Source organism: Taeniopygia guttata, chromosome 1 (genome assembly GCF_048771995.1).
Source record: "Taeniopygia guttata chromosome 1, bTaeGut7.mat, whole genome shotgun sequence".
NCBI classification, from domain to species: Eukaryota; Metazoa; Chordata; class Aves; order Passeriformes; family Estrildidae; genus Taeniopygia; species Taeniopygia guttata.
Genome location: NC_133024.1, coordinates 15,485,471 through 15,498,555, shown reverse-complemented (window position 1 = coordinate 15,498,555; position 13,085 = coordinate 15,485,471). Strand labels below are relative to the sequence as shown.

Below are 13,085 nucleotides of genomic sequence, written 5' to 3'. Positions count from 1 at the left end.
TGTCTGAAAGCTGCTTTTTGGAGGAGGTTTGTGGTTGGCTACCCAGAATCATATAAAATGAACCAAAGAATATCACCAGAATATTGAACTTCTTTCAGTATTTTTCTGCAGCTGCAGAGTACCAGGGCTTTTTTTCCTGCTCCATGTCCAAGGTGTGCTGGATAGACAGAGATATTTAGGTTTGAAAGGTGCTTCAGTCTTCTGCAGTTTTGTGAACCTCAGAGCTGTAAAAGGAAGGGGTAATCACAGCACCACCTTGCTTTCTTCATTGTTGCTATTTGCCACAGTAATTCTCCCCTTCCTACTCAAAACTGCTGCTGATGGATTTCCATTCACTTCAGAAAATTAAAATACTTGTGGAAAAAAGTTAGATTTATATACAGGCAAGCATAGTAAGTGAAAATGCTGCCACACATTTTTTTTTCTTTATAAGAGTCTATAAGAAATACGCTTAATTGCCTTAGAGCACCAGCTGCAGCAGACTGTATAGCAAATGAAACCCTGGAATTCAGCTTTAATCCCTCAAGGCTGGCCTAGCAGAGGCTAAGATAAGTGTTACTATACAGAGAAAATATTGTGATATATTGCTGTTTCTCGCAGTAATCGTTATGAAGTTATTCTCAGAGCAGCTTTGCCATCACACTCACCCTTTTTTCAGCTACAGTTTAGATGCTGTGGCAGACACATTTAGCAAGTTTGGGGGGAAAGTGAGAGAAGACAAAAATGAGCACTTGCAGCAAATTCTGTGAAACAGGGTTGTAAAGTGTGTGTTGTATATCTATCTAGCATGGCCTCACCAGACAGAGTAGGCTGTGGGGAAAAAAGCCAGATGGCCTTTCCTAAGTTTAATGGTTCCTGTTATTATTTATTTGCATTCAGAGAGGCAAAAACATTGGAGCTTATAACTAATATTCCTTCTTTTGCTTTTCCATGCAGCATTCATGTGCATTTTAATCTATTGGAGGCACGTTCCTTTCCTGGCAGGATAAAGGTGGCATTTTGCATTCAAAAATCAATCTGTAAAACAGAAAACCTGCACTGGAAACCTGGAAACTGCTGATTTTTTTTTTTTTATTATTTTTTTTTTTTTTAGCTAAAATGAGATTGAGCAATTATAAAGTGAATTTGAAAGACTGCATTACATTAACAGTGAAATTGTAAGCAGCATGTATTTAAGTGACCTAAGATTGCACTGAGAAGCTGTCATTGATGCTACAGAGCCAGCATTTGTTCTCAAGCAATGTTTTATCCTCCTAAAAGGATGTATAAAACAGCATTTCTGATGCTGCTGTGAGAATTTAATTTAGAAATACTGGGAATTTGTAATATGTAGATATTTTTACTTAGACATTAAATACCACAGATATTCTTAGTACCGGGCAACAAGAAATTTATTACCAATGGTCTTGTATTTGAAGGCAAAAAGAATTTGAAAGGTAATGTGGACTGCCTCAGTGTGCTCTTTATGAATTTGTCAAGAAATGAGAAATCAGAAGATCAGAACAGAGCTAATGTCTTAAATGAAGGTGTTTTGAGTGTGTTTTAGAAGAGAGGAAAAAAGAAGCCAAGAAATTACAGGCTAGTCAGCTTAATGTCAACTGCTGTAAGATTTCTGGAACAAATTATCAAACAAAGTCTACGCATCTTAAAGATAACAGTGAGATAAGTGTGAGCCACCATGGATTTGTCAAGAACTAATTCTGTCAAACAGTTCTGGTTTCCTTTTGTAGCAGGGCTCAGGCTTTGTGGCTGTAGGAGCAGCAGTTGATCTATAAACTTTGACTTCAGTAAGGCTTTAAAACTCTCACATGAGATGCTTGTGAGCAGCCAGAGAAATATGATCTTCATGAATCCTGTGTGGAGGGAATGGAATTTGGATGGGAAGAAGTATGGGGTAGTGCTGTTCTGCACTCTGTGTAGAAACACTCATTAGCATTTAAAATGAACTAAAGTAATTAGTAATTGAATTAATGGAATCTATTAATAGTAATTAAGTCTGCATGGAACTCTGTCAACAGTTGAATGAAGAAGAAATTATCAGCTGACCTCATTTAGTACCAAAAATAAAAACTTTAGTGTGACACACGATAGTTTGCAGCATGAGTTACACTTCCAGGAACTACCAAGCTGCAACTTCAATTTTGGAAGATTTATCTTGACAAAGTTTCACCATTCTTTGCACAGTAAAACTGTAACAATAACTGCATAACAAAACTGCATATTTCACCCAGTGACCAGTGTCAGTGGTGAATATGATCTAAGTTAGTCACAGACACACACATTTTCAGTGCTGTTCTCCATCAAAGATTATATCTAAATAATCTGCAGTAAATTTTTAGACCTGTAGTAAATCCTGTACAGAAGATAAAGGCCTAAAAGTGATCTGAGTCCTTTGGCACATGAGGAAGTGGATTTTGGAATAGATGGAACTCCAGAAACAATAAAGAAAAATCCAGTGGCCATGCCTCCAAAAGATTACTGGATAGTGAAATGGAAAAAACCTTCTGAAGAAAAATTCCACGGGCTTGTAGAAGAGTACTCAACTGGGCACTGGAGATGAAAATGGGAGGGCAAAATGCAATGAGAGAAATTCTGGATATCCTCCTTCTTCCCCTACAGTAACTGAACTTCTTCAGCAGCCCATTATAAACTAGTGCTCCTGAAAGGGCTGTAACACAAGGAGAATATTTCACTTACATGAGGTTCTTAAAAGCAAACTGTAGCTGAATAAAGATCTTTTTTCAGGGCATTTTTAAGGGCTGTGTAAATGCAAGAGCAACTACTCTGATATTGCATCTATACCCAGCTGTTGAGAAAAGTTTATTTAGCAAAGCCATCAAAGCTTGATTAAAATTTAATGGGATGATATGATAAATGTGGTGAGTCCACTGAGGTCTGAATTGCTGCCAGTATTGATTAACACCCTTAACAGCCCAGTGGGAACCCTATCAAAAACATATTTCAAATCTAAGCTATGGGAATCAGAATAAAGCCCTGGGTAACAACCATCCTATCAGTGAGATGAGCGTTTTATTTCCCTATATGCCAAGTGAATGAAACAAGATAGTGGAAAGTTGCCAAAGGATTGTACCTGGGGGCTTGAAAAATGCTGAAAATATGAGGTCAGATTTGACCTGCTGTAATTTCATCAACCTAGCTGAATTTTCCAAAGGTTAAATACAGCTCATAATCTGTGTCCCGATTAGCTTACGTCAAAACATTTTTGATGTATTGAATGATAGGTTTATAGGTGGTAAGGGGATACAGCTGGCATGGAAACTGATGCAGAAGTGATTACAAAGAGACTTGACTGAGGAAAGACTGTTCTGCTGACAGTAAAAATGTAGTTGGTCCAACTGCAAGGCTGGCAATGAAAAAATATAAAACCAAGCATGAGAAAAGAGAGAGGAGAACAGATGCAGTAGAGGATTCTAAGAAACATATAGAGGGAGAAGGAGGACAGAGTAAAATTGCAGCTGGTATGTTAGCAAGTCTGTCATTTCTTTAACAGTGAAGATAAGATGCTTTAACTTTTTGTGTCAAGGCAGAAGCCCAAAAAATCTTGAAAGAAGGATGGAGAGAATGGCAAAAGCACAAAATTGTTTTAAACTCAGGCATTATAGCTATACTGGTAAGGCAAGTACTGAGACTTGGAAAGAGCAGACAAAAGGTTATGTTTTATGAAAAATCAGCCAAGCATGGACTAGACTTGAAAGAGCAGAAATTAAAAAAGGAAGGAATGAATGCTTGCAATCCAAGTAGACAAAAGGTTAAGGGAGGTGCTGCAGATGACTCTGAGGTTTGTTGAAAAAATGGAGCTGTTAAGGAGGAGGTAAAATCCAGAGGTTTGAGGGGTTGGTTTAGTTTGGTGCTTTGTTGTGGAGGTAGAGAGGGGCCTGAATTGTCATTCTGCAAAAATCAGGTGCTGGCACTTTGTTCCAAATCCTAATTCTACAGTTAGCTGAAAAAAAAAAGCAATCCATACATGGTAAGTGTGAAGAGTACTCACTGTTTGCAATCAGCTTTGTAATTTTTTAATCAATTGAACAATTGGAATTATTAAATAAAAGGCAAACCCAGAAATCCCGTGTGGCCTCATTACAAAAATATTGGCTAGAATTCCTGTCCTTCCTTTACAGGAAGCAGCTTAAAGTATTTAAGAATATAATCTTTTGTCCCTCTTTGCTTAATTGCTGGATGGGATGAGTTTATTTGAAACATCTGTCACTGGTAGTCTGGGACTCATTGTGTCTTGAGCCTCAGCTGAGTGTCCTCTGCAGAGCCAGCTGCTCATCGGTGGCCTTGATGGTGACAAGGAGGGAGGGGGTGGCCTGATTACCTGGGGAGAGCTGCCTCCACTTGGGTGTGGAGATTTTAGAGACAGAAAACTTCACTGTCCTGATATAAGATACTGACACTTTCAAGGGGAAAAAATTGCTCTAAATCCACTGTAAATAGCTGGTTTCAAAGAAGTGTCATTAAATGTGCTTTCTTGGGAGGTGGCTGTGGTGTTTGGCATGGCTCCTTCAGTATATGTTGCTGAGAAGTATAATGAAGCAATGAGGTCATCTAGCTGACAAGGTGTGTTGGTGTCTTCCTTTTACCATTTTCTTTCTGATTTTTGTCGTAGTCTTTAAATGTTCATATCCTGACTAGCTGGATATAGACCCCAAAGCATTGAATCATTATGGGAATGCTGAAATACTTTGCTGAGCAGAGATAAAGCTAAGCATAGTTCAGCCTGTTGCTTTGCTGAATCTAATGAATTTGCTGAACTTCCCTATAAAAATCATCTTGCTTAAATGCATGAGCTAAGCAATAGAAGTGTCCTGAATGCTGATCAGAACTTGTTATTTTTCTGTAGCCCAATGCTAAAAGTGTTGAAAGAGACAATGGAAAGTTAACTTGTTTGCAGGAGCTGGTTTTGTTTGGCTGTTCCCGTGAACATAAAAAGCCTTGGGTCACTGAATAATCCATGAGAAGCTGAATGTCTGCCAGTTGAGGTCACGAAAATACTCCTGCAAGCAGTCTGCTGTGAATGGTAGATAGGGCAGGTCTAAACAAAGCAGACAGCCTGCAATCACATTTCTGTGTATGTCCCCACTGCCACGTAATTCAGGAGCTGTCTGATGCAGGACATAAAGAAGTGATTAACTTTGATGCTGCAGATGGAGAAACTGAGGCCCAGCAAGGCTGCCCAGCTGGGCAAGCACAGTTAATGGCATAACTCTTATTTACATGTTCAACTCCAATAGATTTCAGAACGTGTTTAATGCATTCATGGGTCTGAGTTTAATCTGCCAGGAAAATTTTGGCAAACCTAATAACCCCTGAATTCCACCCCATTTAACGTAGTATTCAGAGATTAGGTGTTATGTGCACAAGCAGCATGAGCTAAAGCCTCAAACTTTTTTCAGGTGATTTTGGGATTTTTTTTTTAACAAATAAACTCTCCACAAAAAAGTGCCATAAAAGTGAGGCAACAGCAGTACCTCAATACAGACAATCAAGGCTGAGACAATAAAAAGAGGGTTCTTTGTTTCTTGAGGCCATAGGTGAAGAAAGTTGTGTCCTTCTAAAAATAGCATTGGGGGAAGGTGTTCATAGCAACCAAGTATGAGAGCAATTAAATGTTGTCAGTAGGAAGACTGTGAAATGTGTGAAAATGTGGAGGAGAGGGGGATAAGCTGCACAATGAGAGATGTGATGGGATGCACTTGCAAGCAGCTCAAATCCTTGGAAAAACAAGCTTGCAAGGGGGCAGCTTTGCTGGACGGGTGACAGAAGTGTTTGGAGCGAGGGCTGTGTTGCCATCAGCAGCACGAAACGAACGGGAAGTAGCTGTGCTGTTTCTCGCCCTGCAGAAGCACGACGGGCACTTCACGGTGATCCAGCTGGTGGGAATGCTGCGGGGCATCGCCTCTGGCATGAAGTACCTGTCGGACATGGGCTACGTGCACCGCGACCTGGCGGCGCGCAACATCCTGGTCAACGGCAACCTCATGTGCAAGGTCTCCGACTTCGGCCTGTCACGGGTGCTGGAGGACGACCCCGAAGCTGCCTACACCACAAGTGTGAGTTTCTTATCTAGCCTGAGCAGCTGATTGCCTGGTGCCTCTTCTATTCCAGTTTTATCTGTGCCATAGGAAGAACAGTTGGAATTGGCGTTGTTCCCTTCTCCGTCATGTGATTCAGCAAACACGCTGGCAGTGCTAAGGGAAGTTGTTTTGGTTTTTGGCTAAGGGATGTGTAATAAATTTTGGCAAAAGTTTATTTTAAGCAAATGTGCAAGTATAAGTGGGAGACCTTTTTCGTTCTTTGTGGTTTTGCTGGCCGTGGAGGCTCTTTTCCCGTGTTGTTTCCTCTTCTGGCAATTTGTGTTCGTTTACAAGGATATGCTTGTGAAAGAGAGATGGGAGAGGAGAGAATCTTGCCAGTTTCACTGTTGGAAGCACACTTCCAATGCAAGCCTTGCATTCATAAATTAGAATTTTAATTTTATTTCACTGAAGTTTATGTTCTAGCAGAACATGCAGGACCTTCCTTGCATGGTTTAGGTCTCAGTTTATTAATACTTAATTCCTTATGTGATGCAAATAAACTGGAAAATAGGATTTGGGTGAGGGGAGTTGGGGTGGGTTTTTTTGGTTTGTGGTGTTGTAGGGGGGTTCCAATGAAGTGAAAAATTATTGAATGTGAAGAAGACAAATGACAAATCCCAATACACTATTTTTCCTGATACCAAACTACATTTCAGATGCAATTATTATCACAACAATTAATTGCAAGCTGATTTTTGAGTAATTTTCATCTCTATTGTTTAACCTAAAACTATTTCAGAGGCAGATTGCATTCTCATTACTATTCTCACAAAATGGGCAGAATTTGTATATTCCCATGATAGGGCACAGTGACAGAATTGTAATAGAGAAGATAAATGAACATTAAATAATTTATTTTACCCTTTTTTTCTATTCCACTTTAAAAAGTGATGTATAGCCAAAATAAGGAACTCATCTAATTTCTCTGTACTGCCGTAAGTATTATGGTGCATCTACTGAATTCAATTTAGATATTGTAATGGGATTTTAGATCTTGTATATTTATATATGTAAAATATATATTTACTTTTAGTTGAGGCCTAAAATAGAGATGTTCTGATAATTTTGCTGAAACTTCCATTTCTTAGACATTCTATACAGAACTGTAAGCTGATCTAGAGGAAAACAAGTCACTTTGCAAGGTTTTCTATTGATTTTAATATGCCAGGTGGGGGAAAAAAGACCCCAAAATTTACTTTGTAGCAGAGATTTCCTTCATTTAGGTCCCAAAACCTGTTTACTGCTCCTTAGTAAGAGGCTTTGAAAGGGAAGATGAACATGTCTGCAGCTGAGGAGGTTCTCACATGAGGGCTGAGGCTGGCTAATGGCCCTTGTGAGGAGCTCAGCTGGCACCAAGTGCCCCAGTGACAGGAGTCAAGTGACAGTCTCAGCTCTGAGCCCAGGCTATTGGGCTCAGCTGGTGCCAGGCACTGGGAATGGCCAGGCACCCCTCTCCCAGTGAGGTACAGGAACAAGACCAAATGAGAATTGGAGGCTTTCAGCTATTATTTGTGCTGTAATTTTCTGCTGGATACTGACACAGAACAATTAGTTTTAGAGAGTAGTTAATGCCTGTCCTGGTCATCATGGCTAGAGCTGCTTTTAATCAGGAAGTGCTATGCTGTGAAAAAAACAAACAGTGCCATGACATATTCCTTTTTTTCATTTATCTGTGCTGAAGGACTTCCTTGAAACGTAGAACAGGCTTTGTTGAAATGCTCCCTGTTCCTGTCTGTTCATCCAGCTGCTTAACATGAGAGCCTGGTGTAGGTGTAGGACTCAGAAGTGCCTCAGAGCCACTGCTCCACCCTGCCAAGGCTGCAGCCAGGTGCTCAGCTCCCAAATGCTGCTGAGCAGGTACCTGGAGCATGTCCAGCAGGAGGGGATGTCACAGAGGCTGATGGCCAGTGGCAGGTCCCTGTGTCAGCCAGGCAGCCAAGGTGAATCTGTTTCGACCATGAACCCCTCAAAGAAAATCAAAAAGCTTTGAAACTAAGTGGGAAAATGCTGTGTACCCTTGTGATAGGAACTAAAAACTTTGTAAATGGAAAGAATTCAGAGTCAGGTATAGGGGAAATGGAAAGCATTTTGAATCACTTATTCCTTCAACTCCAGCTTTCCTGTCCTTGCAAGTGGGTCCTCACACACTGACTGTTTTAGTCATTGTGGCAGAGTCTGCCCAGTTTTTCCTGTCACCTGTGGTCCTTGGCTAGTGTCCTTCCCTCATTCCTGAGGCAGACTGAGAGCTGCAGTCCATGTTCTGTGTTGCACTCACTCTGTATGACCTGGGGACAGCCAGGTTTCTGTGGGATGTTCTTGCCTTCCATGGGGTCCATCCCTGGGGTCTTGTTCCCCTTGAGCAAATCCAGCAGATTTCTCTGTAGGAACACTCAGCAGGAAGGCAAAAACCCTGTCAGTTTTTCAAAGGACTCAGCACAACTCTGACCAAAATAGGGTGGGGACACAAAGAAGGAAAGATTTGGCACAGTGGCTGTGGAGGACTCAGGGAAGGCTTTCATGGTAGCAGAAAGGACTAGAAGCCCACACTGGGTGCCAAATCCTCCTGCAGCTCTCACTGCCCATCATTTTGGCACTGACCTTTTTCTCCCTCATGAACATCTTCCCAAAAGCAGGCCATGTGTGAATGTAAATTCCTAGAGGGTTTTATAGCAACCCTTCAGTTCCATACTGTGTCTTCAATATGTGAAAGTTAAACCCTCAGTGTTCTCTCAAAGATTCTGGTGGTTTTAGAATTCATGTTGCCTCTCCACAGAGATTTTTACTGATAACAGCTCTGTACCTTGTATCTGCAAGAAACCCACAGAGTGGGTCTGCATATTGAATAGTGGTATTTTAGCCTCACATCTTCCTGTACAGCATTGTCAGTGCTCAGGAGAAACTGATTATTTTATCTTCCCCTTTTTGTCTTAGTCCTGGTGTCAGAAACTGAATGGTACAATTGGATGTTTTCCTTGGAAAATATCTACAATACATTGTAAGACAAAAATAGACTTTTATATCTATGATGCAGTGGTCAAGTATTGTGTAAATGTATTTTTTCTGTTTTCCAGCCTATTGAGACAAAGGATGTAAATATGTCTTTGATGAGAGGTTTTTAGGAAAAAAAGTATTGATTCCTGTTTGTTACCTGAAACAAAAAAATTTACAGCAAGATATCATTTTAGAATAGAAAGGAAGAATTAAAAGCCAGGAACATTTGACTGCAAATCTTTGTGTTCCAGATTGATCAGAAAAAGATAAGTTAAACTTCTGGATAAATGAGTACTATGTAGGTTTTGTTTTTGGAGACAAAACTTTCGTTTTTAGTAATGGTTTCCAAGGCAGCAGTTTGCCATAAAAGGACATTTCTAGTATATAAACAAGCATTTCTGTCCATACAGAAGACATCTAGGCTCTTGCATTTCTAATTTTAGATAGACTGTGCTAGATGTTATACATTAATTAAGTTTAAACATGGTCAGGTTTCACGTGTATTTCAAAAGGAACCACAAGTTCCCATGAACAACATAGCAAAATATTTATAATCAGAACAGAATTTATGGCACTACTGCAAAAAGGACTAAACTTGGTATTCCTCTTACAGGTGACACCTTAATAGTCTGCATTAAATCTAATTTTTAGCAAGACAAAAAGCTGCTACAAATGGAATTATATGATAAAGAAATGTATTCTAGACTTCTTTTACCAGCTTTATTTCTGAATAAATTCTGAATTCATTCATTCAGCCTTACCATATGAAATATTTTCTTCTTTCCATGATAGTAGTTAGAGAATTGATTTATTGCATTCTATTTCCTGAATCACTTTGTAAACTTTATGGGTCTGATTCTTCTCAAGCCTGTTGGGTGAAATAACCCATCCAGGAAGATTTCAGACTTATTAGGTTCATTAGAGGAGCAAAGATTGATGCCAGTAATCTTTATAAATGCTAGCAAGTAGCAAAACTCATCAGGATGAGACGTTCATTTTTTTTTACTTTGTTATATACTTTCCACTTTGCAAGACACTTTCAGATTTCCCTCAGTGGTACACAAGAAACAGGTTTGGGGAGAGAAGGTTTAATTTGCTGAAAAGTAAAACAAGATGTGAATTTTCCAATTAATTTGGGATGTTAAGCAATAGTTTCTGAGCAGCCTCTGTGCTATTGCAAGCATATTGCCTAGGTATTTACTTTAAGGTAAGAATTAATCATGGACCGTAGAGTAAATTGGTTATTGGCAACCACTGAGAAAAAGAAGCTGCAAAGGTCTGCATTAACCTGTTTTCTTGAAAACTCGTTGGTGATCTAAGGCTGAGCATAAATGGTGTCAACTCTTTAACTCCTTGTGTGACACAACATGAAGGGTCTGGAGCACCAGTCTGATGAGGAGGGGCTGGGAGGGCTCAGCCTGGAGAAAAGGGGCTCAGGGGGACCTTACTGCTCTCTACAGCTCCCTGAAAGGAGCCAGGTGGGGTTCAGCTTCTGCTGCTGGCAATGAGTGACAGAATGAGAGGAAATGTCAGGTTGCTCCAGGGGAGGTTTAGATTGGATGTTAGAAAACTAAAATATCCTTCCAAGGCTACTGTGTGAGATTATAATATGATTTGCCAGACTAGAGCTACAGACCTCAATGGGATCCCAAAGGGGTTGTCTTTGGATAGGTCACTTGGTGCCATCTTCTGCCAAGAATAATCAGGATTCTTGTGCTCTTGGGCAGGAATCCGGATGCTGCTGCCAGTCCCCAGACACTGCAAGTGCCCACTCTTAGCTGGGCATCACCCTGCTGAGGGCAAGAGTTTGCTTTTAACTGCAGTGTAACAGCAGGAATTACTCTGCTGGGACTCTGGCACACACATCAGTATTTTGAAGAAGCGAGTAGATATCTCAGAATGTGGGCAGGAGGCAAGTTCACAAGAGCTGTGCTGATGGGCCTGGTTGTGCCTATTGCAGTAACTGGTTTTAAAGTGTGTGAGGGGATTTTTGTCCACTGGTGGTGGGATCAGCCACCTACCCACGAGTGCCAGCTTCAGCTGGATCCATTCCCTGCTCCAGAGGATGCCTGGGGCTGGAAACTCTGGATGTGCCCTCTTCAAGCCTCTGTCATCTGCTGTAGGGACCTGGGCAGAGCATCCTCAAGGACAAGTAGCCAACAGGTCAGGGGATAGCCAAAGGAAGGAATGCCTTGGAAAAAAAATAAAAATTGCCTTTTGGGCTGTACCAGTGTGAGGTGTGATGACTTTCAATTAGTAGCTGTGTGTTTAAAAGTAACAGAAATCCCAAACTGAGCCATTCAGTGCAGGGTGTGGTGCTTGCTGTTTATTTTGTTTATTTTTGTTGTTTGTAGTGGCCCCTGACGATGAAAATATGTCTGTGACAAAATTTAAACATTTCGAAACATTGATTTTCAAATTCTCTCTTCAGCTTTTATCCAGCTGTGATCCCAAGTTCATCTAAGAGTTTTTCTGGTTTATGTAACCCTCCTTAAATTTAGTAAGTAACTTTAGAAACAAACAGGCTATAAAAGACCACAATAAAGGCAGACCCTTAGGAGGAAGGTCCCAGGACAGGAATGAAACATAAATGTAAAATTAAGCTCTCTCCATGTTTTTTCAGACTTTGTATTTCTGTGAGTACTCACTTCCGCAGTCCTTTGAGTTTTGAGAATGCACACAAAAAAGCATGAAAATTTGCATTTAGATGTGCAGAAATTTAAAAGGAGCTTAATGGTTGAATTTAATTATAAAACTTAATCTCATCCCTGCTTTTTTCTTCCACACCACTCCAAGTAGGAACTCCAAATATGGATTTGGCAGAGAAATACAGTTGGAAATTTGCATTTCACTTTTTCATTCCCAAAATTATGATGTTGATGAATTCAACACAAGTTTGTCCTAAGATTTTGGCTGTAAAAAAGGTGGTATTTTATACTTCATTCCTAATGTGGCTTTCAAAGCAACATCCATCATTCATTGTAATTCAATTTAATCTCAAATTAGAAGAATATATTGTAGTGTAATCAATCTAAAGGATGCTGCCTTTAAAGATTTGCAAGCTCTGCCTTTCTTTTAGCTTGGATTTCAGCTTTTTGTCTCTCTGGCTCCTCCCATTGTCATGTTAACAAATTTGAGTTTTGAACTGTACATCTATGCGCTTTTGTTCTTTCTCAGGTTGACTCTCTGAACATCTCTCAGTGGTTTTATTTACAAATGTTTCATAAGACTGAGAACGAGCTACTTACAGATCTGTAGTGCTCTTGGGGATCTTTGCATCTTAGGAAATAATTGATGAATCTGTTTGTGACATTTAACCCTGAAGGTGATTGCATTTTTCCCCTCACAGAGAGTCACGAGTGTCAAGACTGTCTTTGGTGTAAGACTCAAAACTTGCCAGTATTCAGTCCATACAAAGATGCAATGTTACATCTCTGAGTAAACCCTAAATAGCAGTGCAAGGACAGTGCAAGAGGAGGTGGAAAATCTCAGTGCACTGGCAAATAATTTCTGAAGTAAGAATTAAAAGAGGATTGTGAATCTCAGAAAGCTACAGGTGGTGTTTTTGAAAAGACATGGGGCTGACCAAGGCACCAAAGTTACTGATCTCTCAGCTGGGCATGAAGACCTTGAGAAATGGTCTGTGCACACTCTTCTCCTTGGAAAGCAGCCCCATAAATGTAAGCAGTACACTTCTGGGTGTGTGTACACATGCACTGCATACTATGAGCAGTCATTTGGTTGATAATTCCTCATACTGTTAATAGATTTTTTTTTTAAAGCTAACAATTTTCAGAATATTAATCTAAATTCAAACACAGCTGGGATTTGATTGCATGCATTTATAATTTTTAATAAGAATTGTAATTTTCAAACTACAATTGAATAAGCTATTTTAAACATGCAGAAGATGCTTATACATTTTGGTGAGATTTTTATTCACTCAGAACAATACTATCCACACTTAGGAGTAAAAAAGTAGGTGTACTGGCA

The 13,085-nt window shown here is 40.0% G+C and overlaps 1 protein-coding gene across 5 annotated transcripts in view; it reads left to right on the top strand.

The window, feature by feature from the left end:
* Positions 1–13,085, top strand: part of EPHA6 (EPH receptor A6) — a 380,709-nt gene that overhangs the window by 324,014 nt on the left and 43,610 nt on the right. For all 5 annotated transcript variants that reach the window (XM_072923989.1, XM_072923993.1, XM_072923978.1 and 2 more), the window contains one exon: positions 5,865–6,074. In XM_072923989.1, the coding sequence (XP_072780090.1) occupies positions 5,865–6,074 (210 nt within the window). The remainder of the gene's footprint in view (positions 1–5,864; positions 6,075–13,085) is intronic.